The sequence below is a fragment of the Microtus oregoni genome, unplaced genomic scaffold, assembly GCF_018167655.1.
Source record: "Microtus oregoni isolate MIOR12 unplaced genomic scaffold, Mior012 000019F_ref0000042, whole genome shotgun sequence".
Classification (NCBI taxonomy): domain Eukaryota; kingdom Metazoa; phylum Chordata; class Mammalia; order Rodentia; family Cricetidae; genus Microtus; species Microtus oregoni.
In genome coordinates this window covers 22342513-22370210 of record NW_024543078.1, presented here as the reverse complement: position 1 = coordinate 22370210, position 27698 = coordinate 22342513, and the positions used below count along the sequence as shown (strand labels likewise).

At 43.4% G+C, this 27698-nt stretch overlaps 1 protein-coding gene across 1 annotated transcript; it reads left to right on the top strand.

The window, feature by feature from the left end:
* Positions 1-987: 987 nt before the first annotated feature.
* Positions 988-27312, top strand: Rab1a (RAB1A, member RAS oncogene family). The gene is made up of 6 exons (XM_041668784.1): positions 988-1217; positions 15422-15494; positions 17710-17805; positions 24891-24986; positions 26199-26330; positions 26504-27312. Exons 1-6 carry the CDS (start codon positions 1195-1197, stop codon positions 26699-26701), a joined length of 618 nt encoding a protein of 205 aa, XP_041524718.1. The 5' UTR covers positions 988-1194; the 3' UTR covers positions 26702-27312.
* The last annotated feature ends 386 nt before the right edge of the window (positions 27313-27698 follow it).

Genomic DNA, 27698 nt, shown 5'->3' with positions numbered 1-27698 from the left:
AGTCCGTACTGAAGAATTGCGTGGCTTAAAAAAAAAAATCACTTATTACTGCCCAAATTTGCAGACCGATACAGAATTAAGTACGAACTAATAAAACAGGCAAGCAAACAAACAACAGCAAGACAAAATCTCCAACAATTCAACTTTAAGTCCAGGCCTCAAGTAGGCAGACTGGTTTAGGCTGACTCTAGCCTGTCTCAACCACACAATGCGGCGGAGCCTTTGAAGGCTGGGAGGTCACGATGGAGGTGCAGTTTCTGAAAGATAAATCTGGCTGTGTGTGCGAGTGAACGGGGACGGGAGGGGGGCAGAAAGGAGACTGAAGTAGGGTTCATTTGCAGCTACCGCCACGTCAAGTTGCTGGAGGAACATGGTTAAAAAAAAATCAGAAAAGAACAGGAGGGGTCGGGTGAATGAGAAAGGGCAAGGTCTGTAGAGGCGGCTTGACTTTTCCGTCCTTAGAGCTGTCCGGAGGATCGGGTGCTGATAGCCCCCTGGGGCGTGTCGGAGCAGGGTCCGCCAGGTTGTCCTCAGTCCCAATTGCCCCTCCTCATTCCGTGCTGGCGTCCCCAGGAGCCCCCACCCCCTCGGCTACGGCACCGCCCTCCTTCGGGTTCCTTCCCCTCCCCTTCCCGTGGGGCGCCGACTCGCCCAGCTGCCACGTCTCACTGATGACATCAACACAGTCCGCTCGGCCTTAGCCAATCCGCTAGGGGGAGTCCGAGCGAAGTCCTAGCCAGCAAGCCAGCGGGGAGGGGACAGGAAGGGCGGGGTGTGGGGTGAGGGAATGGGGACGGGGCGGGCGACAAGCTCGCGAGTGCGCATGCGTACCGTGTGCGGGGCCTAGTGGGAAACTGAGTGCAAGCTGTCCTCGGCCCCGTCAGGCTGTCCGGGCGTGCGGTGCGCTCACGACTCAGTTTCCCGTCGTGCCGCGCGACGCGGCCGCCCTCTGGGCCGCGACAGGCCCCTTGGCCTAGGCTTCCCTAGTTCCTGGTTCGCCGGCGGCCATTTTGGGTGGAAGCGATCACTGAGTGGTGGCGGCTGCTGATTGTGTTCCAAGGGTCGGAGCGGGGTCGACGTTTGTTCTACCGGAACAGCTTAGCGCACTCCTTCCCTTCCTTAACCCGTGGCGCGGAGAGTCGGGGCGGCGGCTGCGTCAGCAAGGGCGGTGGCGGCGGCGGCAGCTGCAGTGACATGTCCAGCATGAATCCCGAATAGTGAGTGCAGGCGAGCCGGGGCTGGCCGGGGGTGAGGGCGTCCGGCCGCGGGGTGAAGGCCGCCGGGAGGCTCGCTAGGCGGCCGTGGGAAGGTCGGCCGGGCGGGCGAGTGAGGCGGAGCAGCCCGAGGGCCCCATTGTCTGCCGGCCGAGGGCCGCGGCGGGGAGGGGTCGGGGCGCCGCCGGCGGGGAGCTGCTGGGTGTCGTGGCCGGGCGTTGGGGAGTCGGCCTCGGACGGCGGCCAGGAGGGGCGCGTCTCGGGGAGGCAGTGACGGCTGGAGGAGGACTTGTTTTTAAGGGAGGTAGGTGGGAGAGCTCTGCTAGAGGGCACTGTCAGACCCTGCGCCGGCTCTGCGGAGCTGTCAGCCCTGGCAGGGAGGAAACCACCAGCTTTAGGTGTAAATCCTGAGCTTGTTTCAGCTCTCTCCCCGGCAGGTGTCAGGCAGTACGGATGCTCCTCGGGACTGCGTGGGCTGGGGGGAATGAGGAGATGGCGAGAAGCTATTTCAATGTTCAGCTTCCTTTTGGGCTCGTCTCCTGGAAGAGTTCTTGAAGAACTGTGAGCCGTGGTCCTTCCAAAATCCTGAGCATTTGTGAAATGTTTTAGAGGACACTTAAGTCTCCCAGTCACCTTTTGTCTGCAGTACGTCAACAACAATAACAAAAAACTAAAATAAAAAATGTCTTTCCGGTACCACCAAATTTAAAGTGTGCGTTCACTGACAAATTGGAAAAGAAACGAGTGGGACCTTTGATAGAGCTGTAGGTTTTAGATTACCTGGTTGAAAGCCTGCAGATAGGGAATGAGGTTCCATGACGTGTCATGAAAAGTTAATGCATTCCTTTTTCTTGCTTACTCAAGAAGTCACAATAGCAGAAGTGACACACCTGGCACCTTTCATGGGAGCGGGTGATCTCTTTTCTTGAGTAGATTTTGTTGGGCTCTCCTGAACGGCGTCTCAAGACCTCCTATGGTTTCCATGTATGAAAGTCAATAGCTTGAGGAAATGTCTTTTTTTTTCTCTTTAGTGTAAGAAATCTTTAAGGGAGAGGGATTCCCTTTCTTTGATAAGAGAAATCAGTTTTGCCCTAAAAGCTGAATTTCTTTGTTGCTTTGGTCAGTTCCTGCTGTTTCCCCGTGAAAGGTCCATCCATCAGTTTAGCTGACTTGTCGTCATGTGGGTGTCACATGGCTCTTGCAAAATGCATTCTGAGTTCAGATTTTGTAAGACTGTGGTTTAATGCTGAAACGTTCTTTTTCATTTGTGCTAAGCAGAAGTCTTGGTCTCTCGGTAGGATTTTACACTTTAATTAATTTGATTGTGTGTGTGTGATGCACGTGATTACAGGTGGGTGCCACAGCACTTGTGTGAAGTGTCAGGGACAGCTTCTGGGAGTTGGCTCTTCCTTCCTTTGCGACTCCTGGGGACTGAACTCAGACAAGCACTCTAACTGTGGAGCCACCTCACCAGCCCAGGCCTTTGTGCTTCTTGAAGAAGTTTGGAACAGTTCATATAGTGACACACTGCTGTGTTGGCAGCCCCCCCCCCCCAGTCATGGACTCTGCAGGATAAAATTTGTTTAGTTGAGCAGAGTTTAATTGGGGTTCCTAGTTAATTTTCCTGGCATCAGTAAAGAGCATGGGTTTGCTAGCTTAGGGAGGTTTGTAAACCTGTACTATTGGAGGAGTTTCCTGTATTTGTTCCACATATATTTAGATAAAGTGCATGCATGTGCTTGAGGTTAGAGAGTGGTTCTCAAGCCTTCTAAACGACCCTTTAATTCAATTGTTATGGTGACCCCAACCATAAAATGAGTTTGGTTGCTACTTCGTGCACCACTGTTATGAATGGTAGGGTCACGACCCACAGATCGAGAACCCCTGGTGTAGCGGCATCCCCTGGAGCTGGAGTTACAAGCAGTTGTGAGCCCCTGATGTAGGTACCGGGAATGGAACTCAAGTTTTCTGTAAGAACAGTACATGCTCTTAACCACTGAACAATCTCTCTAGTCTATGTTACTTACATTTTTTAATACTTAAGATGAACTCGATGATAAAATTTGATGTTACTCAGACTTTTAATTTGTTTCTCCTTTTGTAAAGCAGTATATAAAAAAGTCATTTTTACTACCTATTAAGGTAGTGGTGTGGCTCACGAGTTTGTAAAAACTTGGACAGCTATCCAGAGCACATTGTAGGTGGTGTAAATCATTTTTAAGTAAGCATTTTAGTTGTGCTGGGACTTAGGAGTGTAAGCCTTAACCTCAAGAGGCCTGTAACATAATATACAAACTAGATTTTATACATGTCAAATCTAGTAGAGACAGCTGCATGAATCAGAGCAGTGTGATTTCAGGGTCGAGTCACTTGTTGTGGTTGGCTGCTTTGGAAGACTATTGTAGGAGAGACGTGTAAGAAAATGACCAGTGCATCAGTGGGCTCGCTCAGCCGCCACCTTGGTGAGTTCCATCCCTGGGACCTACAAGGTGGAAGGAGAGAACTGACTCCTGCAGATTGTCCTCTGCTCTCCACATATGTGTCGTTCCCCCACCCCAAGAATCTAAATTAACAGTGTGAAAACAAGAGACCCGAGAAAGCTATTAGGACAGAAGTGAGCCAGGGAAGACTTTTCAAGAGGAAGAGGGGAAGAGGAATGGCTAGTAAATAAATGGCAAGAAATTTTTTTCACCCCTTTTCTGAGTTTTGAGACAAGATTTCATTGTGTTATAGTCCTGGCTATCCTAAAACATGCTGTGTGGATGAGACTGGCCTTGTATTTGTCCCAGTCTCCCTGTTTCTGCCTCCCAAGTGCTGACGTTACAGGTTAGTGTCACCATGCCCTGGATGAACAATCATTTAGTCATTCTTTCTTTTGAGGTCTCAAATATGTCAATACCTGGCCTTTATTTACATCTTAGACTGTATAATAAAATAGTCCAGGAGTTTGGGGAAAGGATTTATGAAACTTGCATAAGATGAGAGACAGTGATAGATATTTTGTTGGTGGATATCACAGGTGCAACCAGTACACCCATAATGATTAAGTTATTATCTGTCTCATTGCTCTGTGTATGTGTGTTTATGAAATGAATAAAAAATCAATTTTTACAGCACTCGGGAAGCAGAGACAGGCAGATCTGTGAATTCGAGGCGAGCCTGGTCTACCAGAGCTAGTTCCAGGACAGCCAAGACTTTTACACAGAGAAACCATGTGTCGTAACACCCCCCTCCCCCATTCAGTTTTTAGGCTGACTTGGGAGAAGTACAGGAATCAAGGGTAATGACTGAGTCAATTGGATTTCAGCTAAACAAAACCCACTGAAAGTGTGATCCTAACATTGGAAGTGGGTGGAAGGATTGGAACTTACTCTTTCCTGGAGATCTGAAGAAAGGCTCGACTTTATTACAGTTAGTATTTTGTGTGTGGGGAGGGCACATGAATGCCGCAGTGCGTGTGGAGGTTAGAGGGCAGCTCGCAGGAATTGGCTCTTCTACAGAAGTCCTGGGGAGCGGACTGTAAGCGCTCAACTGCGGCCGAGATTTGATCTTCACAGATAGGTAGTGAAGTAGGCAGTAATTATTACACCACAGTGATTGAAAATGCTAAACAGTACCAGGGGTGGAGGGGCTTGTACTCTGAGCACTTGAGGCAGAGGCAGGAGGGTCACTGAAGGTTTAGGCCACACTGGCCTACATTAGTGAATTAGTGAGAGAGGGAGAGAGCGCTAGTGCTGCACATGCACTTAGATATTTCTGTGTGTCACAGAATGTGGTTTGTGGAGGACAGCCTGTTGAGAGTAACTTCTCTCCTTCTGCCATGTGGGTCCCAGGGATTGGACTCAAGTCATTAGGCTTGTTTGATTGTTACAGTGGCAAAATAGCAAAGCATGGTGCCTCGTGTGTGGAATTCCAGCACTTGGGAGGTGGAGGTCGGAGGACTGCCTGGAGTCCGAGACTAACCTGGGCTACATAGTGAATTCCAGACCAGCCTGGACTACATAAGGTTTTGTTTCAAAAAGGTAAACCAAACCAAACCTCACTGTAGACAAGGATGCTTGAATTCTTGACTCAGATTACAAGTGAGCAGCACCTTTCCTGGCTTCTGCAGAGCAAGTCAGTGATGCTGTTCTTCTCTCCCTCCCTCCTACACTTCAAACCAAGACTCCAAGTTCTCTGAACATGTTACTTTTCTCTAATGGTCAGAGCTGTTTCAAGTAAGCAGCCCCTTCTCCCCCTTGTGTTTGAAAATAAAGCAAAGTTAATGTTATCTGTCATGCCATTATATTAGTACCATTCTTGGCTTTCATGTAGTTTGTTATTTTTGTCTTTATTGTTGTGTGTGTTGCTGGTAATCAAACCCAGGGCTTGGCACATGCCAACCAGAAGTCCTCTGTCACTCTTTACTCCAACCATTCTAGAAAAATTGGAGGAAGAAGAGTAATTAGTTCTCTTACTGTGTAGAGTATTATTTTTAAGTGTCTAGAGAATCAGCTCTGTAGTCATCGGGTAGAATCTTCACAGAATGTTAGGCTTGCAAATCCCAGTCCCAGGAAGTGGAAGCAGGAGGAGCCAGAGTGGAAGGGCTGTCTTGGCTCAAGGGCTGCCTGGTTATAGACTTGGTTTAGAGAGGGGTAGAGGAGAAAGGGAGACGGGACTTAAAAGAACAAAAACCTGGTTGCCATTATGTGAGCTCTTTTAAATTTGACTTAGTTTTTCATTACTCTATGTCTGAATTTTACTTTCGAGTTTTTGTAAGAAACACTGGCAGATTGCCCTCTCTCCCTTTTCAGAAGGGAGTGGTCAGCCTGTTCCTGTTTTCCTGTAGAAGCTGGTACTGAACTTTCTGCTTAGATACCTAGACTATGACTAAAACTTTTAAAATGAGTATTTTATGCTTATGGGTGTTTGGCCTTCATGTGTGTCTGTGTACCTAATGCATGCCTGGTGCCAGAGGAAGTCAGTAGAGGAATTTGAATCTTCTGGAACTGGAGTTGACGGAAACTGAACCTGGATCCTCTGGAACATTGTGCAGCCAGTGCTCTCTAGCCCCCTAGAAGATAATTGAAGGAGGAAAACTTAAGTCTTAGTTTTTCTTTGCAACCAGCCTAGATTCTGTTAGTTTGGACTTGAGGGAGTGGGCAACAAGCAAACCAAGCCTGGTAACAAAGCAAACTCTGAGGCCAGAGGAGCCAGAGAATGTGTTTGTTGAGTGGTTGGCTAACTTAGCTATGTCAGAGATACAGCGCAGAAGTAGGCACGGAAACATTGGTGTTTTTAATTTGTTATTGTGTATGTGAGCTTTTCTTCCATTTTTATGTGGGTTCTGGGCTTTTAACTCACATTTTCAGGTTTGCATGGCATATGCTTTCACCTGCTGAGCCTTCTTGTTGCCACAAATTAGTGAATTTTTTTTTAATGGTATTGGATGAAGTCCAAAATTGAACCTTTCCAAGAACAGTGACAGATGTAACTTCTTCTTTTTTTTTTTTTTTTTTGGATTTTTCGAGACAGGGTTTCTCCGTAGCTTTTGGTTCCTGTCCTGGAACTAGCTCTTGTAGACCAGGCTGGCCTCGAACTCACAGAGATCCTCCTGCCTCTGCCTCCCGAGTGCTGGGATTAAAGGCATGCGCCACCACTGCTCGGCAAAGATTTGTTTATTTTGTGTGTATTAGAACTCTATCCGCATATACACCTTTATGCCAGAAGAGGGCATTGGATCCCACTAGGGATGGTTGTGAGTCACCATGGGACTTGAACTCAGGACTTCTGGAAGAGCAGCTAGTGTTCTTAACCACTGAGCCATCTCTCCAGCCCTTAGATGTAACTTCTGATTGAATTTTATTTTTACATACTAGCCCCAGTTTTCCCTCCCTCCCCTTGCCCCACTCCTCCACCTGCCCCCATCCCACACTTCATCCACTCCTTAGAGGAGTTAAGAGCTCTCCTTGGGGAATCAGCAAAGTCAGGTATACCAAGTTGAGGCAGGACCAAGCACCTACTCCTCTATCAAGGCTGAGCAAGGTATCCCACCATAGGGAATTGGCTCCAGAAAGTCAGTTCATCACCCAGGGTAAGTCCTGCTCTCACTAGCATTAGTTCTTAGGAACTATTCCCTAGGGGAGCTGGGGAGATGGCTCAGAGGTTAAGAGAACTGACTGCTGTTCCGGAGGTCCTGAGTTCAATTCCCAGCAACCACATGATGGCTCACAACCATCTGTAACAAGATCTGGTGCCCAGAACGCTATATACATAATAAATAAATTTTAGAAAAAAAAAACTATTCCCTATCCTTTCTACTCTGAATATAACTGTTTCAGAGTAGAAAGAGCTCTGAATATAACTATATTCCATCTTCTTGACTTAGGACAACTATTTTATCTTGTGTGTGCTGTGTGTGTGTGTGTGTGTGCTTATAGAGGCCATAGAGGGTGTTGCATCTATAGAGGTGGAGTTACAGGGATTTGTATGGCTCTTGACTTGGGTTCTGGGAACTAAATTCCTGACCTCTCAAAGGACAGTTAGCACTTAGCTGCTAAGCTGTCTTTCCGAATCAGGTCTCTCACCCAGGTTGTTGGAGGTGAAACAACCGAACTGCCTCCATAGCTCTGATTTAGATTTTACAGAAAGCTTTAATTAATGTTGACTATTAAAAGGAGAGAACCAGAACATTGAGGAACACACTTTAGAACTTTGGTGCTGATCTTGGAATTAGATCAATAATGGATAATTCAAATTTGTGCTACCTACCCTAAAATGTATGTATAGACATTATAATTTCTGTTAATTCTTATAGTAATTCTATGAAGAAAGGACCCAGTTTTTTTTATTTGCTTATGTATACAGTGTTCTGCCTGCATGTATCCCTGCTGGGCAGTGGTGAAGCACGCCTTTAATCCCTGCAACTCGGGAGGCAGAGGCAGGTGGATCTCTGAGAGTTCGAGGCCAGCCTGGTTTACAAGAACTAGTTCCAGGCCAGGCTCTAAAACTACAGCAGAACCCTGTCTCGAAGGGGGAAAATAAAAGAGAAGAGGGCACCAGATCTTAATACAGATGGTTGTGAGCCACCATGTGGTTGCTGGGAATTGAACTCAGGTCTTCTCTCCAGCCCCTGTATTTTCTTTTTTTCGAGACAGGGTTTCTCTGTGGCTTTGGAGCCTGTCCTGGAACTAGCTCTGTAGACCAGGCTGGTCTCGAACTCACAGAGATCCGCCTGCCTCTGCCTCCCAAGTGCTGGGATTAAAGGCGTGCACCACCACTTCTCAGCTCCAGTTTTGTTTGTTTGGGTGCTGGGGGTTGAACTCAAGGTGTCACTCCTGGCCTGGAAAGTCTTGATTTTAAAGACTAAGAAACACACAGGGAAGAGTTAAATGGCTTGCACAAGGGTAAGCATTATAATTTAGAGTAAGCAGTATAATTGGAATTGTAACTAGAGGTCTTCTAATCTTTAGTTACTTATTTATTTTAATTTAATTTCATCTTTATTCTGTGTGCCCATGTGTAAGTGTATATGTCTGTACACCTATATATTTCCATACACATGTGTGAAGATCAGAGAGCAGGTCACAGGGCCAGTGTTCTTCACCGTGGTCGCGGGTCAGGTCGTCAGCTGGTTATTTCTTTAAAAAAAAAAAAGCCGGGTGATGGTGGCACACGCCTTTAATGCCAGCACTCGGGAGGCAGAGGCAGGTGAATCTCTGTGAGTTCGAGGCCAGCCTGGTCTACAGAGCTAGTTCCAGAACAGGCTTCAAAGCCACAGAGAAACCCTGTCTCGAAAAACAAAACAAAAAAACAAAAAAAAAATATTGTGTGTGTATTGTGTCATTCATGCATGTTTGTGGGCATGCATGCAGGCACATGTATGGAGGTCAGAGGACAACTTCGTAGAGTTGGTTTTCTCTTTCCACTTTTTCTTTCCACTTTTTCATGGGTTCCAGGGATCAGACTCGGGTCCTCAGGCTTATGAAGCAAGTGCCTTACCTGCTAAGCTGTATGGCTGGCCAAGACTTATATTCTGACCTCCCAGGTATGCTACCACTTTCTCTATGTGGCTACTGGTTTTTGTGCCACCAGGGATTGAATTTATGGCTTCTAAGTGCATCCCCCTCAAACCTTAAAATTTTTAAATTTAAGCCAGATAACATTTGGATTGACAGCCTCCTTAAACATTCACAGAGAGGTTTTTATTATACACACATGCACACTCACACTCATACCCTTTTTCTCCTGGGGATTTGACTAGGTTGTCTCCATGCCAAGCACATACTCTGTAATGAGCTTTATCTCTAGTTCCTTTGACTTTTTGGGTTTTGTTTTTTGTTTTTTTTTTTGAGACAGGGTTTCTCTGTAACTTTGGAGCCTGTCCTGCAACTAGCTCTTTTAGATCAGGCTGGCCTTGAATTTACAGAGATCCACCTGCCTCTGTCTCCCGAGTGCTGGGATTAAAGGCTGCACCACCACCGCCTGACCTTCGACTGTACCTTTTGAGACAAGGTCTCACTAAACCTGGAGCTCGCTCAAAGCCTGGCTGGCCAGTGAGCTCTGGATCTGTCTTTACTTGCAGCATGAGCTCTATGGATGTGCGTTGCCTGCTTTTACATGGGGACTAAGAAACCTCGGGTCCTCATGCCTATGCAGCACTTTGCCCGCTGAACCATCCACTCCTCCCACCCCCAGACCAGAAACCAAACCTTTAACAAGGTTTACTGACCTTGAACTTGGGATCCTCCCGTTTCAGCTTGCTAAGTAACTTGAGATTAAAGGCCTGCCACCAGGCTCCAATGGAGAGATTTAAAAATAGGAAAGAAGGATGTTTGGGAGTTGAGACTAGTCTCGGATACATAATAAGTTCTGAACAAGAAGGGTTTGTGAAGTTTGCATGGTGGTTCATGTCTGTAATTCTAACTACTCAGAAGGCTGAGACACGAGAATCACAAGTTCCAGTTAGTTCTAAGTCTTAACATTTAAGACGCCCTCTTTTTTTTTTTTTTTTTTTGCTTTTTCGAGACAGGGTTTCTCTGGTTTTGGAGCCTGTCCTGGAACTAGCTCTTGTAGACCAGGCTGGTCTCGAACTCACAGAGATCCGCCTGCCTCTGCCTCCCAAGTGCTGGGATTTAAAGGCGTGCGCCACCACCGCCCGGCTAAAACACCCCTCTTTATGCAACAACGAAGTATGAAATATATAGTCGGTCTTTGTGACCTTTGACTTCTATTTTAAGTGCTTTATCGGGTTGATCTTTAAAAGTTTCCCAAATGTTGAAATTAAACATATCTATTCTGTTTTTCTCTTGCCTATTCTTGGATACTCATTGTTGGGGCTTTAGAAGTTGTGGCCATCTTTCTGAGAATAAAAAGCTAGAGAAGAAAGCCATTGAACTCAGAGCAGTTGTGCACACTTGCACAAGAGCTTCACAAGGTGAAACCATAGATGCCGTGGGTTTTTGGGGTGGGGCTCTCCAACATAGCCTTCTCTGAGTGTCTACAGGTTGCTGGGAGAGGGAGATCCATTTTCCTCAGTGGTGTAGCCACCAGTAAGGTGCCATGCTCCTGAGAATAACCCTAAAGAAATTTATTGCCTCCTCCCACCTCCCATGAAAGTAGGAGAGGACTTGCTTAAAGAGGAATGGGATCAGTGATTCTTGGGAGTAGGACAAGAGAGGATAGTATGAGTGTGACCAAAATACATACATGTAGAAAATGGTATGCTATAATTCAGTATGTGTAATTAATATATACTAATAAATATTTTTGAAAGAGTCTGTGTCAGTTTCACAGACCTCTAATGTCAAATTTGTATTCCTAGAGTTTCTTGTAAAGTTATTATTTGGTTTTATTTTTGTTTTCAAGTTCCTCTTACCTGTTTATTTTTTTAGGTGTTTTGCCTGCATGTATGTCTGTATATCAATGTATGTGTCTGGTACCCATGGAGGCCAGAAGAACTGGTCCCCTGGAAGTAGTTATAGATGGTTGTGAGCTACCATGTGGGTACTGGGAATTGAACCCAGGTCTTCTGAAAGAGTAGCTGGTGCTCTTAATACTAAGCCATCTCCCCAACTCTTTACATGTGCATACGCGCGCGCGCGCGCACACACACACACACACACACACACCCACCCACCCTATCTCTATATGGGTATTTGTATGTGAATTGCTAGTGCCCACGGAGGACTGAGGCATGGGATCCCTGCTGGAGCTGGAGTAAGAGGTGGTTGTGAACCAACTGATATGGCTGCTGGGATCCAAACTCAAATCCTCTGAAAGAGTAGTTTGTGCTGTTAATCCCTGAACCATCTCTCTCTCTCTCCATCCCCAAAACAGGTCTCTTGTATCCATGGCTGGCCTCGAGCTCACGTTGGAGCTGATGTGTCCTTCAGTTTATGGTTCTCCTTTCTCTGCCTTCTGCTGGCTAGGATTACAGGATGAGGATTTGTCTTTAGGCTTGGTTTATGTGTTAATGGCAAGCATTTTGTCTGCTGAGCTATCCTCAGCCCTGATTTGGATATCTTTGAAGGGTGCTTAGTCTGTTTCTTTACAGTTGTCTGATGCTTTTTCTTCTTTAAAGATTTATTTTTATTTTATGTGTATTTTGCTTTCATGTATGTGTGTTTACCACATGTGTTCCTGATGTCAGCACAAGCCAGAAGAGAGTTTTGGATCCCCTAGAGGAATTAGAGTTACAGATGGTTCTGAGCTGTATCATGGGTGCTGGGAACAGAAGCTCAGTCCTGCAAGAGCATTCAGTGCTCTTAACTGCTGGGCCACCTTCCAGTCACCCCTTCTCCCCCCTTTTTGAGACAGGGTTTTACTATGTAGACCTTGCTGATCTGGAACTCATTTTGTAGATAAGGTTACCTTATACCAATCTTTGTCTCTGACTCTGTAGTGCTAGAATTACAAGTGTAATTAATTCATCTAGTTAATTCATTATTAGATTAGGGGAAAATGCCACAGAAATTACAGAAGTCAGTGGTCTGTTCGTTGCATTGTATCAGAAGGCATATGATAGCAGTATTATATATTTTTTAAATATTTATTTATTATGTATACAACATTCTTTCTGTGTGTATGCCTGCAGGCCAGAAGAGAGCACCAGACCCCACTACAGATGGTTGTGAGCCAACATGTGGTTGCTGGGAATTGAACTCAGGACCTTGGAAGAGCAGGCAATGCTCTTATCCACTGAGCCATCTCTCCAGCCCCCAGCAGTATTATATTTTACTCATCACTCTGGTGATGCTATTACTGGAACATTGTTGCTGGATTTATAACTGGCCATTCTGGTGGTGGTTTTGTTTTGGGAGAATTATTAGCTCTAACACTAGTGCCCTTTTGAAGTTGCCTTTTTTCTTCTTCCTCTACTTTTAGACACTAACTATCAGAATCTTAATATACAGCCCATACTCAAGTTTATGTGCCAACGTTCAGGGGAGATGGATTTAGAACAATTACTAGATGGAGTATTTAAACCATCAGTGTAATGCCAGGTGTGGTGCATGGCTGTAACCCCAACACTTGGCAGAGTGATTAAGGTTCTTCAGCCTTTGCTACATATTGAGTCATTAGCGACCAGCTGGGCCTTGAACTGGTGGCAGTCTTGCTTCCTCCCTCCTCCAGAGAGCAAGATTGTAGGCGTGCACTACCAACCTTAGCTTCTCTAATGATTTTGAATTGCTTGAAACTCTGCTTGAAAATAACATTTGCAAAACTTTAGACTATGCTAAATGATTTATTTTTTAAAAAATATTTATTTTTACTTTATATGTATTGGTGTTTTGCCTGCATGTATGTCTGTGTGAGGGTATTGGATCTCCTGGAATTGTAGTTACAGACAGTTGTAAGCTGCTGTATGGGTACTGGGAATTGAACCCCTGTCCTCTAAAAGAGCAACTCATGCTCTTAACCGCTGAACTATCTTTCCAGTCCAACTCTTTAATTTCTTGATGCTATAGCTAGAAACATAGTTAGGTGTTTATATATGTTCCTTCCTTGTGATTGTGCTGAAATAAACCAGAGTAGCAGTGATAGGTACCTCAGGCATCATTTGTGGCCCAGTTCAGTCCTTCGTGGTAACAGTACTCAGTACAGCTTGGGGAGGGTGTGCTTTTCCAGAAATCTCAGATTACTAAATCTCAATTTCAGCAACTTGTTTGCCTTCCTTCTTTCCTTCCTTCATTTATTTATCTATTTATTTATTTACTTATTTGTTGAAAGGTCTGCCTAGACATAAAATTTAGGGTCTGGCATTTGCTAGGTAACTACTCTATTGTTGGGCTATACATATCCAGCCCTCCTTTACTGATGAAAAAATTTGTAAATTATTTTTCTGTATGTGATTGTTTTGTCTGCATGTATGCCTGTTCACCATGTGCATACAGTACCCTGGAGTCCAGAAGGAAGTGTCAGATCCCCTGGGCCTGGAGTTACAGATGGTTGTGAGCTGCCATGTGGGTGCTGGGAACCTAACCCTAGGTCCTCTAGAACAGCAACCAGTGAGTGCTCTTAACTCTTAACCACCTAGCCATCTCCAGCCCTGGTAGGTTTGTTTGTTTACTTTTTTTTTTAACTCTTCTTGCCTCCACCTCCCAAGTGCAGGGATTATAGTCATGTACAACTATGTATGGTGTGCTGGAGATTGAACACAGGATATGTGTGGTAGACATGTATTCAACCAACTGAACTATCATGCCCCCAGTTCTGATTTATTTGTTTAGAAAATTTTATTTCCTTCTGTGACCTCTGTTTTGTTGATGACTAACAGTTTGGATTTATCTTTTTAATTCTTTTGCTCAGATACGTTTAGGAATTAAGTATACTATGCTAATTTGATAAAACAAAAAAGGTGTTTAAATAATACCACTCTGCAAGGAGAGATAGGTCACAATTTATCAGTAGTCACAAAGGCAATTGTATTTAAAGTTGTGTGTCTAGCTTACATTGAAATTATACTTTCTATAATAAAAATTTTAATAGATTAGTAGATATTCATTTTTGAAATTAAACCACAAAGCTAAAAATTAGTTGTACCTTCTAAAAATATGTATGTAAGGTCTTGATTGGGAGACTCCTTTTAAAAGTGCTCAGATTATGGAAGTAGTCAGAATTGTGAAGAACTGAGAGGTTCCTTTGGGAGACAGTGGACAGATACTCCGTTGTCTTCAGGTCATTGAAGACATGTTTTAGTGATGGTTTTTAAGTTAGGAGTAGCGGTGGTGTTACTGGAATCAGAATCAGAGCCTGTGCCCTGGATAGCTCCAACAAACCAGGTTTAACTGCTCATCTTTGGCAAGCCAATTAAAAGAGCCAAATTAATAGCAGGAAACAGAAAGGGGGACATTTATTCAATGCAATCACATTGGGAAGAGGTATTGAGATGCAGGAACACCTTAAGATGCCTGTGCACCATGTGATAACAATGCCCTGAGAGGCCAGAAGAGGGCATCAGATCTCCTGGAATTGAATGGAGTAGAGATGGTTAAAAGCATCCTGGGAGTGTTGGGAATCAAACCTGGATCCTCTGCCTAGGAAGCCAGGGCTCTTTATCTTTGAGCAATCTTTCTAGCCCCCATGCTTTTCTGTTTTTTAAAAAGAGGGGATGTTAGACTTGGATTCTAGGAAAGGGTCATAGAAATTATCTCACTGGAGGATCGCTCTGAACAGTGAGTAGTTTGGTCCTTGAATTTGAGGGAGAGACTTTTGCTGTTGTTGAAAGAGGACCTCAAGTTTCCAAGCCAGCACTATTATGTTATGTAGCTGAGTCTGGCCTTAAAGTCAAGATTTTCCTGTTTGCACCTCTCAAAAGCTTGCTGAAATCACAGGCATGGGCCACTGAGCCAGGAGAGACAATTTTACTGGCTGGAGCATAACCTTCCCTAGTCTCCTAGGGTAGAGGACTGGGATTTAATTAGCAGAAATTTCCTCAGCCCTCTCTCTCTCAGAATAGGAACCACGTGTTTTCCTTGGAAGAGGAAGTTCACTCCTGAGAGATCGATCTTGGGTGGCACTGCCTCCTTACTTGACTGGGCAATTCACACGTTCAGCTATGCATCAAAGGGCTGCTGGTGGATCTAGTTTTGGCTTCTGCTAAGCCACACACAGTCCTTTTCAGGAGCTGTAGTCTTCATAACAAGCTGTTATTAGCTCTGTTTTCTTGCAGAACTTAACAGTACAACATACTGTTTATTAATACGATTTTCTTTCTGTTTTTGCAGTGATTATTTATTCAAGTTACTTCTGATTGGCGATTCTGGAGTTGGAAAGTCTTGCCTCCTCCTTAGGTTTGCAGTAAGTTGAAATTAAAATACTTTTTACAATTAATGGTGCACTTAACTGTACAATTAGTGCATGCTTTCTAGTTAGACAAAAATCAAACTGTTTTATGTCTGTTGACTTACTCTTTCAGAATTTGTACATCTAAGAGCTCCCAAACCCTGCCCTCTGTAGTATCTTGGACTGTTAAATAAGTGTTGTAACTGTTGTTCTTAAAGGAAATTCATGGGAAAGCTGGGTGTGGTAGTGCATGCCTGTCATCTCTCCACTTGGGAGGTGAATACTTTGGGCTTGAAGTCAGTCAGTCCAAAAAATACGTAAGAAGAGAGAGACAGACATGGGTGGGGGGGGACGGGACAACAAAGCCAAGAAAGAAATTCAGTGAAGCAGTGAAGTGTGATGATAAAATTAGCGTCTAATGCTCATTGTAGAATTCTGATTGATTCCAATGGAGGTGGACAGATAATGTGGGATATTTGGCCTTAGTGACAGTGACATGGGAAGAAATCTTCAAGCAACATTTTAATAAAGAGAAGCATCACCAGCCGCAGAGTACATGCATGGTGTCATATGTACTGACGGTCATGTGCATTCAGTAACTCAGATTAAGCTTTACAACCATAGTAACCTAGTTCTCTAGCTTTTTTTTTACTTTAATTGAAATTTGAAAAAGATCATTATATTTTTCTCATTTCATAAGCCACTTGGCTAGTGGCCACCACATTGGCTAGCAGTTTATGTCACAGAAAAGTTGAGTTTGTCATGCTGCTCTTAGGTTCCTACACCAAGGTGTCCGTCCTGGTTGTCGGAGAACTTCCCAGGTGTTGCTTTGCAGTTCAGGGATGCTTAGTCTCCGTTCCTGTTTTTCCATGAGAGCTTCTTTTGAAACATTTACTTGTTTTTATGTGTTTGTATACACGGGGCAGCTGTGCACGTGAGCACACTAGCAGGTGTGAAGGTCAGACAACAGAGTGCATGACTTGCCCTTTCACCTGTGGGTCCCAGGTGAAAGGCTTGGGGCAGGCACTTTTATTCTCTGATCTGTCGTAAGAGCCCTCATGAAGTCATGTTCTTTCTTTTTCTTTTTTTTGGGGGGGGGTGTGGTGGGGAAGGGGGCTTTTCAAGACAGGGTTTCTCTGTAAAGCTCTGGCTGTCCTGGAACTCACTCTGTAGACTAGACTGGTCTCAAACTCACAGAGATCCACCTGCCTCTGCCTCCGAATGCTGGGATTAAAGGTGTGTGCCACCACTGCCTATTGAGTTCTTTCAAGATAGAGCCTCACTATGTGTCCATGGCTGGCCATTAATTCCCTAGATCAGGATGGCCTCAAATTTTTAGTGATCTTTCTGCCTCAGCCTCCCAAGTACTAAGATTACTGGCATGTACCAAAAAAGAGAAACATTGTGTTAATAAATTGACAAACAACATGATGATAAGGACATGATCATGCATTGTTATAATGACCCCCCCAAATGGAAACTACCCAATTCTTTCATAAACTATATCAATGGGATTATATTCAGCTGCAAAAAATGTGGTTGAAAAAACAAAAACAATAATGAAGTAGGGCTGGTGAAATGAATCAGTAGATCAAAATGACCTGAGTTTGATCCCCAGGACCAACATGGTGGAAGGAGGAAGCTAACTGCCAAGGTTGTCCTAACACCTCTACATGTACATGCTGTGCACACATCCACACACATACATACACTAAAGAATTTTTTTTTAAAGACAAGGTCTCACTATGTACTCTTTGAACTTACTGTTGTAGACCAGGCTGGCCTCGAACCACAGGGATTCACCTGCCTCTGCCTTGAAGGAGGGATTCTTATGTGTATTGTATTTCAATTAAAAACTTCCAGGATATAAATTAGATTTTGGAATCCATCCCTAAGAGGAGAATGAAATGAGCATTGTTTGTTGGTCAGTGGATTGGGTATTTAAGGAGCAAGAGTTTTACTGATAAAACTCAGGTATCTGGTTGGGTGAGCTCTGACAGTTACAAAATCTTCCTGACATATGCAAAATATTTACCAAGAGATGTATAAAAAACAGTAAAGAACGCTTGAAAAATATTTCAAGGAAAAAAGAAACTTTTTTGTTTTAGAACACAAAGCAAGATGAAATCAGATGTTAAAAACTTTGTTTATAAGCTTTGACTATAATGAAAGTGAATTTAAAAAATTTTTTCTCTGTTGATCATTGATTTTATTAACTCTTCCCCTTCAGGATGATACATACACGGAAAGCTATATCAGCACAATTGGTGTGGATTTCAAGATACGAACTATAGAGTTAGACGGGAAAACAATCAAACTTCAGATAGTAAGTGGTCTTGGAAATTGTTTTGGTAAATGTATGGTGTATTTATATATATTTACTATTCTAACAAAGTTGAATATAAAGGTTAAGAGCCATGCATTGATGATAGTTTTTAGACCAAAAGGCATGTCCTAGGTTCACTTTTCTCATTGAAATGCCTTCCTTATTTATTTTTATGTGTATTGATATTTTGCCTGAGTATGTGTCTGTGTGAGGTTGTCAGATCTCCTAGAACTGGAGTTACAGACAGTTGTGAGCTGCCATGTGGGTCTGGGAATTGAACCCAGGTCCTCTGGAAGAGGGAAGAGCAGCCAGTGCTCTTAACCACTGAGCCGTCTCTCCAGCCCCTCCTTGTTTGTCACCTGTGTCGAGGATTGAACCCAAGGTCTATAAGTCTGCACTGTCAGCATGGAGTTAACATCCCAGGTCCTCCATGTTAAAATTCTACTTGTAAAGCAGAGATGCTCATATTGAGTCAGCCTTAGGACTGATCTCCTTCTCCGGTGGAAGGCAGGAGTTTTGAGTTTTTCTTGCCTCACAGTGGATATTTACTTGGCATCTTCTCTATGTCTTTTACTGTGCTAAGTGTTTTGGCAAGTTAGAAGGAATCTACGAGAGGCTCTTCGTACATTCATTAAATAAAGACAACTATTAGTTCTCTGGGTGTTTCTACTTTAAGATCATATATTCCAACTCTGTGGAAACAGAATTTTATTGGAAGGAAACTTGGTTTTTCTAATATTCTTGTTTTACTCTCAGAAAATGGATGCTGAGAGAAAGATTTGCCTAAAGTTACTGGCAAAACCAAGTGACATATAGCTCTCCATCTTCAACAGGTGCCTTTGTGTTATCCTAACTACCTTATCCATCTTTTACCTCTTTAGCATGGGTTTGTGTACTGCCAGCTTGTCTGTGATCTTAAAAAAAATATCATGGGGCCGGGCGATGGTGGCGCACGCCTTTAATCCCAGCACTCGGGAGGCAGAGGCAGGTGGATCTCTGTGAGTTCGAGACCAGCCTGGTCTACAGAGCTAGTTCCAGGACAGGCTCCAAAGCCACAGAGAAACCCTGTCTCGAAAAACCAAAAAAAAAAAAAAAAAAAAAAAAAAAAATATCATGGGGTCAGCAGGATAGCTCAGCAAGTAAAGGTGCTTAATGTCAGTCAAGCCTGATGACCTAAGTTTGATCCCCAGGGCCTATGTGGTGGTAGGAGAGAACCAACTCCTGCAAGTTGTCCTCTGACCTCCATGTGTGTGCCATGGCAGGGTGTCCTCTGTGAATATCAGTGTCTGTCTGTCTGTCTGTCTGTCTCTCTCTCTCTCTCTCTCTCACACACACACACACACACACACACACACACACACACACACACACACGGTGGGGGGGCGGGGAGAAAGTAAGTAAATAGTTTTTAAGTTGGGTTTTAGTTTTTAAAAATCAGTATGTTGTAGAATGGACTTATTTAGTATGCAGTAACACTGAAGATTAGTCTTTGTACTCTTCCCTCCCTCCCTCCCCATTTTTGAGGCATGATTACTCTGTGTAGTCCTGGCTGTTCTGAAAAAGTTGCTCTGTAGACCAGGCTGGCCTTGAACTCAAAGATCTGTCTGCCTGTCTTTGCCTCCCAGTGCTGGGGTTACAGGTGTGAGCCTAGTCTTTTATGCTGACTTAGAATAATAACAAGTTTGCTGAGCCCCAGCCCCAGCACTGTTTCCTGGCTTACTAGTTTACAAGGTAGTTTTGAGGATCACGTGACGCTTGCTGTGTATTTACTTTTGTGACCTTGGAGAAGGCATATCAGTGGGTTTTGAGACTGCCCTATGAAGGCGAGAAGTAAACACTATTATGAAAAGAGCCACTCCAGCCTGCCACCTGGGTACCAGTTGCATAGGTGGTGATTATTCTCTACAGGGTTTCAATACTTGAAACATTTTAATTTTGTCACTTCCTTTGTCTGAAAAGGATCTTGCAGATTGCTCTCTGTTGGCCTTTTATCTTCAATAGGAATTTTCTTCCCATATCTGATGCTGTTATGTATATTTGGGGAATTCACCAATTTCTAAAGCAGCTGCTTCCATTTATTTGGGGCTCTAGTTATCTTTTGTTTGTTTGTTTTTGTTTTTTGAGACAGGGTTTATCTAGACCTGACTGTTCTGGAACTTGCCTTGAACTCACAAAGATCCGCCTTGTTTCTGCTTCCTGAGTGCTGGAATTAAATCTGGCCTAGCTATCCATTCTTTATATCGAGCTGGAGCCAGTGTGCCTTCATGTCTATGGACTTCCTCTGCATTTGACACTGCAGATCAGGCTAACTTCTGTTGGCATCTGCTCTTCAGACTGATGCCATCACACCATCTTCTCGCTCAGTTGATCATTTCTTTTTGGAATTGTTTTTAGATCCATTTGAATTTGGGTCAGTCTTGCATTTTAAAGTGCCTTTTCTAATTTCTTAAAAATTTTCACCCTTTTGGTGTGGGGAAACAGCTCAATGCAGTGATTAAGAGGCAGGGAACTCAATTCCCAGATCCCATGCTGCACAACAGCACTCATTTCAGCCCCATGAGGTTCAATGCCACATTCTTGCCTATGTAGCCAACAGGCATGCATGTAGTGCACAGGCAAACAGTAGTGTATGCAGGCAAAACACTCACATAAAATGAAATTTCTCTCTCGGACTTGAGGGACTGGTGCTTATTGTTAACCCACTGCAGGATACAAAAGCAAAGCAATGTAAAGGATACGTATGGTCTGGGGAGATGTTCAGTAGATAAAGTACTTGTAAATCTGAGAACCAGAACTCACCTAGCAAAATGCCATCTAGGCACAGGGACTCACCTCTAATTATAGTCCATGGAAGGCAGAGACGGTGGATCCCTGGAGCTCAGTTATTAGTCGTATCAGTGAGCTCTGAGTTCAGTTGGGAGATCTTGCCTGCTTCAATGAATAAGGTGGAGAGTAATCCAGGAAGACTTTACTTCAGCCTCAGATCTCCACATGCACACACCATACACACACCCTTAAAGGGTGCACACATGTGTGTTTATGAGTGACACAGAGAGACTTCTGTGAATGGATGTTTTACAATTTTAAATGCAAAATTGTGCCATTACATTTCAACTTGCTAGACTTCATTTTCCCTTCCAAGTGTTTTTCCCTTTCACTTTTTATATTTAGTGGCGATGGCCAGGTATTCTTCAAAATTAGTGGTTATACCATTGAGCAAGAGGGGCACGTCAATAGAGTCATGCCAGAAGATCCAGGTGATACCAAGTTCCTTAGTTTTGACAGTGATCCTCAAAGTCTGGAGTTCTCAGTCTCAGTTTGGACCAAAAAGAAAGGAATGAAGCCAGCATTGGTTCTGTTTTTAAGATAAGCAGCTGCTAAACCTTATATATTATTTGCTTTCTTTTTCTTTTCTTTTTTTTCAAGACTGGATTTCTCTGTGCAGCCCTGACTGTCCTACTGTCCTAAAACTCTTTGTAGATCAGGCTGGCCTTGAATTCAGCAATCTGCCAGCCTCTGTCTTTGACTGCTGGGGTTAAAGATATATACTTAACCACCACACCTAGCTGCTTTCTTTTTCATCTGGAAGTGTGCTAATGTTACAGACTTTGGGCTGTACTGGAGACAGAGCTTACTATGTAGCCTTGGCTGGCTTTGAGCATGTTGTAATCCTCCTGCTTCCTTATTGCTGTTGGGACTGCAGGCATGCACCACCATGCCCAGTTTTACAAAAAAAAATTTTATATGCATCTGCATATTATTATCTATTAAACCATTGTCATATTTAAAAGAATTAATATTAATGCCTTACCTAGTCTCACATTTCTGAGAGTTAAAGAACTTTGCTGGGATTGAATCTTACAGTGCAAGGCATTCGACTACCATTGAGCTGTGTACACAGCCCTACCATTATCTTTTAGTGGAGTGATTGAGTCATCTAGTTAGACAAACTTTTCTTAACAAGAGGTCATTGGGGACTAAGAGGTGACTCGGTGACTGCTCTTTGAGAGAACCCTAATTTAATTCCCAGCACCCACATGATGACTCAGAAATGTTGAACTCGAGTTCTAGGGCATCTAGCATCCTTTTCTGGCGTTCAAGGGTACTGCACATATGGTACACAGACACATGTGCAGGCAAAACATTCATACACATAAAATGGAGTGTGTGTGTGTGTGTGTGTGTGTGTGGCTGTTGCTTAGGAGAAATTTAAACAAAATTCTCATCCTCTTTTCTTGAGCTACATTCTCAACTGCAGCTGTCTTTATTAGAACTAAGACTTTAAATTTAAAAAGTGAATTTGACTAGTTATTTTTCATTTTTTAAAACTCAGAACAATAATACAGTGATGAAGCATTTCTTTTTGGTGTTAGAACCTAAGTGGTAAGATCTGTACTGTCTCAGTGGGGGTGGAGGGTGGGTGGCTTGTCTCTCAAAGAAACAGGACAGATCATTACAGTAAGGTGAGGTTTTTTTGTTTGTATTTTCAAGACTGGATTTCTCTGTAGCTTTGGAGTTTGTCCAGAAATTAGCTCTTTGGCCTTGAACTCAAACTCAACAGAGATCCGCCTACCTTTGCCTCCCAATTGCTGTGACTGAAGGTGTGTGCCACCACCCCCTAGCTGCGGTAAGATGTTCTTAAAATGAGATATATTTTTGTTTTTAAAAAATTTATTACTATTATCAGACAGGCATACTGATGCACACCTTTAACCCCAGCACTTAGGAGGCAAAAGCAGACAGATCTCTGAATTTGAAGCCAGTCTGGTCTGCAAAATGAGTTCCAGGGCTACACAGAGAAACCGTGTTTCAAAAAAACCAAAACAAAAACTTAGCATGAACGTGTGTGCGCGTGTCACTGTGTATCGTGGCACATCTGTGGAGATCAGAAAGAGGGTCTCTCACTGTTTATATAGCCTTAGCTGGTCTGGAACTTGCTGTGTAGATAAGGCTAGTCTTGAACTCACAGAGCTCCATCTGCTTTTGCCTCCCCCGTGCTAGGATTATAGGCATGAACCACCATACCTGTCAGAGGACAACTTTTTATAGTTTTTTTCCTTCTATCATGTGTTTTAAGGATCCATCTCAGGTTGTCAGGTTTGCAATTTTTTTTTTTTTTTTTTGAGACAGACTGACAGGGTTCTCTGTAGCTTTAGAGCCTGTCCTGGAACTAGCTCTTGTAGACTAGGCTGGCCTCGAACTCACAGAGATCCACCTGCCTCTGCCTCCCAAGTGCTGGGATTAAAGGTGTGCGCCACCACTGCCCGGCTCAGGTTTGCAAATCTTTTGCTGAGCTTTCTTGTCTGCCTTTCCCCAAAGTGTTTAGAAACATTTTCCTTACATTATTTTTTGCTCAGATTAAAATAGTACCTACTTGAACTGGGTGTCATTCTGACTGGTAGGTAACATTAGATCTTTCCATTGCTTTCTGGTATTGTAAACTGTATTAGCAGTGAGTAACTCTGCCTTTTGTCCTCTGTTCATAGGTCTTTGGGGCACTTTTTTCTAGCCCTGTCAACTGGTGTGTGTATGTGTGCACACACACACCTAAAGGGCTCCTGGGAGGAACCCTGGTGCCTGGGGATAAGGCCTGGCATGTGCCCTGTGGGTGGGAGGTTTCTACAACCTGGGTCTACTTGAAAATGTGACTTGCAGCTTTACCTTTCCCAAAGCCTTTGGGCTTAAACGTGGATGAGTAGCAATAGGACTTGCCTGCATTCTCAGCATGGGCCCTGCCAGTCGCTATCTCTTCACATTCCTAAGGCTTTCGACAGGGTTAGTGCCAGTCCTTGCTTATCGGTCTCCCACTTAGTGAAGTCCACCTCCTTGCCCCGCTAGGACACAGCAGAACACCCTGGTCTGGGATGAGTGGCTGCAGCCAGGAAGGAGTAGGCTTTGGGCTCTGATTTTTACTTACTGCCTAGCATAGCTTCAGTTCTTAAAGAATTTATAATTTTGGTATCAGTACCACCAGCTAAATTGTAGGCATTATTAACTTTATGAATAGGGAGGCAGAGGCAGGTGGATCTCTTGAGTTCCAGGTCAGCCTGGTCTACAAAGCCTCAAAGTCTAAAGTTGCAGAACTACCTTAATTACCTTAAATGAGATCCTGTCTCAAAACAAAACAAAAACAAAAATTAACATAAAAACTGGTTATGAGCCGGGCGGTGGTGGCGCACGCCTTTAATCCCAGCACTTGGGAGGCAGAGGCAGTCGGATCTCTGTGAGTTCGAGGCCAGCCTGGTCTACAAGAGCTAGTTCCAGGACAGGAACCAAAAGCTACGGAGAAACCCTGTCTCGAAAAATCAAAAAAAAAAAAAAAACTGGTTATGAATAATAGCAGTGTTACTACTATCAAAAGCATACCATTGGCCTGGGGGTACAACTCAGGGACTGACAAATTGCATGGCATGCAGAAAGCCTCAAGCTTAAACCCACTACAAGGGGGGCTGGAGAGATGGCTCAGTGGATAAGAGCATTGCCTGCTCTTCCAAAGGTCCTGAGTTCAATTCCCAGCAACCACATGGTGGCTCACAGCCATCTGTAATGAGGTCTGGTGCCCTCTTCTGGCCTGTAGACATACACACAGACAGAATATTGTATGCATAATAAATAAATATTTAAAAAAAACCACTACAAGGTAGGGGATAGGGAGGAAAGAGCTAGTAAATAACTTTTGGTGAGGCTTTTTCCCTGTTTATTTTTTTCTCTCATTTAAAAATATTTATGGCCAGCAATAGTGGTGCACACCTGTAGTCCCAGCACTTGGGAGGCAGAGGCAGGCAGATCTCTGAGTTTGAGGGTAGCCTGGTCTACAGAGCAAGTTCCAGTACAGTCAGAGCTGTTACAAAGAAATCCTGTCTCAAAAATAAACCAAAAGAAAAGAGAAAAAAAAAAATTCTGGTAGGTCGGGAGTAGTGGTGCATGCCTTTTGTCTGTACTTTAACATATTTGATACTTGCAATGCATTTTAATAATGTAAGCATTAAATACTGTTGTTTCAGATCCTAATAATCTGATTTTCTCCTGTACTTTTCCAAGCCTGCTTTAATGGAATTGTTTGCCTTCTTGATTGTTTCTAATAGTGGGACACAGCAGGCCAGGAACGATTTAGAACAATCACCTCCAGTTACTACAGAGGAGCCCATGGCATCATAGTTGTGTATGATGTGACAGATCAGGTAAGTGTCTAGAAAGTGTTTTATCAACAAAGCAGGGACTTACTTTTTGTGTATGTGTACATTTTCGACACTCTCACTGTGCTGCTCTGGTTGACCTGCAACTCAATATGTAGACAGGCTGCCCTTGAATACTTTTCTTTTGATCAGAAATTTATTTTTACCATTAGAGAAATTTTTTTATTTTCTTTTTTCTTTTTTGGATTTTTCGAGACAGGGTTTTTCTGTAGCTTTTTGGTTCCTGTCCTGGAACTAGCTCTTGTATTACAAGCAGAAGATGCATGGATATGCGGAGAAGAAAATGCTACATTAGCATGATGTCATGTGCCTGTTGTGGTCTACCTGCTTGGGAGGCTGAGATAAGCTCTCAGGATCCCAGAGGATTGGGACCAGCCTAGGCAGCATCTCAAAAAAATAATCAGAATATGTTAACTTTAAACATGTCTAGTCTATTACCATAATTTTGTTGTTTGTTTTTTGGGACAGGGTTTCTTTGACTAGCCCTGGCTGTCTTGGAGCTCTAAAGACAAAGCTGACCTTGAACTGAGAGACCTGCCTTCCTTTACTCCCCACACCCCACACCCCAGCACTGGGATCAAAGGCACATGCTACCACTCCTGACCTACCATTAAAAAAAAATTCCTTTTTTGAGACTGGGTTTCTCTGTGTTGGAACTCGCTTTGTAGACCAGGCTGTCTTAGACTGAGAGCTACCTGCCTCTGCCTCCCAAGTGCTGGGATTAAAGCTGTGCTGTAGCCAGGCAGTGGTGGCGCACGCCTTTAATCCCAGCACTCATGAGGCAGAGGCAGGAGGATCTCTGAGTTCGAGGCCAGCCTGGTCTACAGAGCAAGTTCCAGGACAGGCTCCAAAGCTACAGAGAAACCCTGTCTTGAAAAACCACAAACAAATAAATAAAGCTGTCTCTGTATCCAGCTCTGTATCTAGTAAAAACTAGAATTTTACTAAATTTCAGAAACTAGGTTTTGTTAGTACTTTAAAATTTCAATTTTTGGGGAGTTTGCCCCATTAAATATTTAACTATTTCCCTTTCCAAATAAGCTATTTTTAGTTCAGGCCTTCCAGTCCTCATTAGATGAGCCTTGTCATTGTAATGTATGAGTTTCTCTCCTTGCATTATAGTTGTCGCTAGGGTTTCACAGGAGCTGTTTATCGATCATTAGTTGCATCCAGAGCTGTATCGTTCTTATCTTTCAGGAGTCCTTCAATAATGTTAAACAGTGGCTGCAGGAGATAGATCGCTATGCCAGTGAAAATGTCAACAAGTTGTTGGTAGGGAACAAGTGTGACCTGACCACAAAGAAAGTAGTAGACTACACAACAGCAAAGGTATGTATGAGGTTTGACTTTTTAAACTGGATTTTAATTAAGGGAATGAATGGGTCACAGAGGCTAAGACTGTCTCAACCTTTAAGTCAGTCCTTCATTGCCATTTCAGAAAGCACTGACAGATCAAGTTAGAAAGGTTTTCCAGTGTTCACTGTTCCTTATTACTCTCTCAGGAATTTGCCGATTCCCTTGGAATTCCATTTTTGGAAACCAGTGCTAAGAATGCAACGAATGTAGAACAGTCTTTCATGACGATGGCAGCTGAGATTAAAAAGCGAATGGGTCCTGGAGCAACAGCTGGTGGTGCAGAGAAGTCCAATGTTAAAATCCAGAGCACTCCAGTCAAGCAGTCAGGTGGAGGTTGCTGCTAAAATTTGCCTCCGTCCTTTTCTCACAGCAATGAATTCGCAATCTGAACCCAAGTGAAAAACAAAATTGCCTGAATTGTACTGTATGTAGCTGCACTACAACAGATTCTTACCGTTTCCACAAGGTCAGAGATTGTAAATGGTCAATACTGACTTTTTTTTTATTCCCTTGACTCAAGACAGCTAACTTCATTTTCAGAACTGTTTTAAACCTTTGTGTGCTGGTTCATAAAATAATGTGTGTAATCCTTGTTGCTTTCCTGATACCAGATTGTTTCCCGTGGTTGGTTAGAATTTATTTTGTTTTGATGTTTATATTGGCATGTTTTAGATGTTGGGTTTAGTCTTCTGAAGATGAAGTTCAGCCATTTTGTATCAAACAGCACAACCAGTGTCTGTCAATTTCCATGCATAAAGTTTAGTGAGACGTTCTATGTAAGATCTGATTTGCTAGTTCTTCCTTGTAGAGTTATAAATGGAAAGATTACACTATCTGATCAATAGTTTCTTCATACTCTGCATATAATTTGTGGCTGCAGAATATTGTAATTTGTTGCACACTATGTAACAAAACTGAAGATATGTTTAATAAATATTGTACTTATTGGAAGTCATATCAAACTGTATGGTGATAAGTATTGTTTTAATTCTTATGGTTAAAGGGAAATAGGTTTGCATTATACTCAACAGCCATTTGTGTGTGCAGCAAGGGCACTGTAGACCTATCTTATAGCACAGCATCCAGTATTTGCTTTCTAGTAGTAGACCTGCTAAGTGACCTAGAGAAGCTTCTGTGCTGTGTAGACTGAACCAGCTTCATTGGTTCAAGGAGCTCAAACTGTATGGAAAACAAGTTTAGAATGTATGCTCCCTAGCGCTTCATCTCCAGTCCTAAAACCATCTGAAGTGGCTTCACTGGCAACCCTTTTTCATGTGTCTGTGGTAGAGCTGGAGAGCAGCACATGCTTCCTCACAGCAGTGACCTGGTAATATGTGCTGG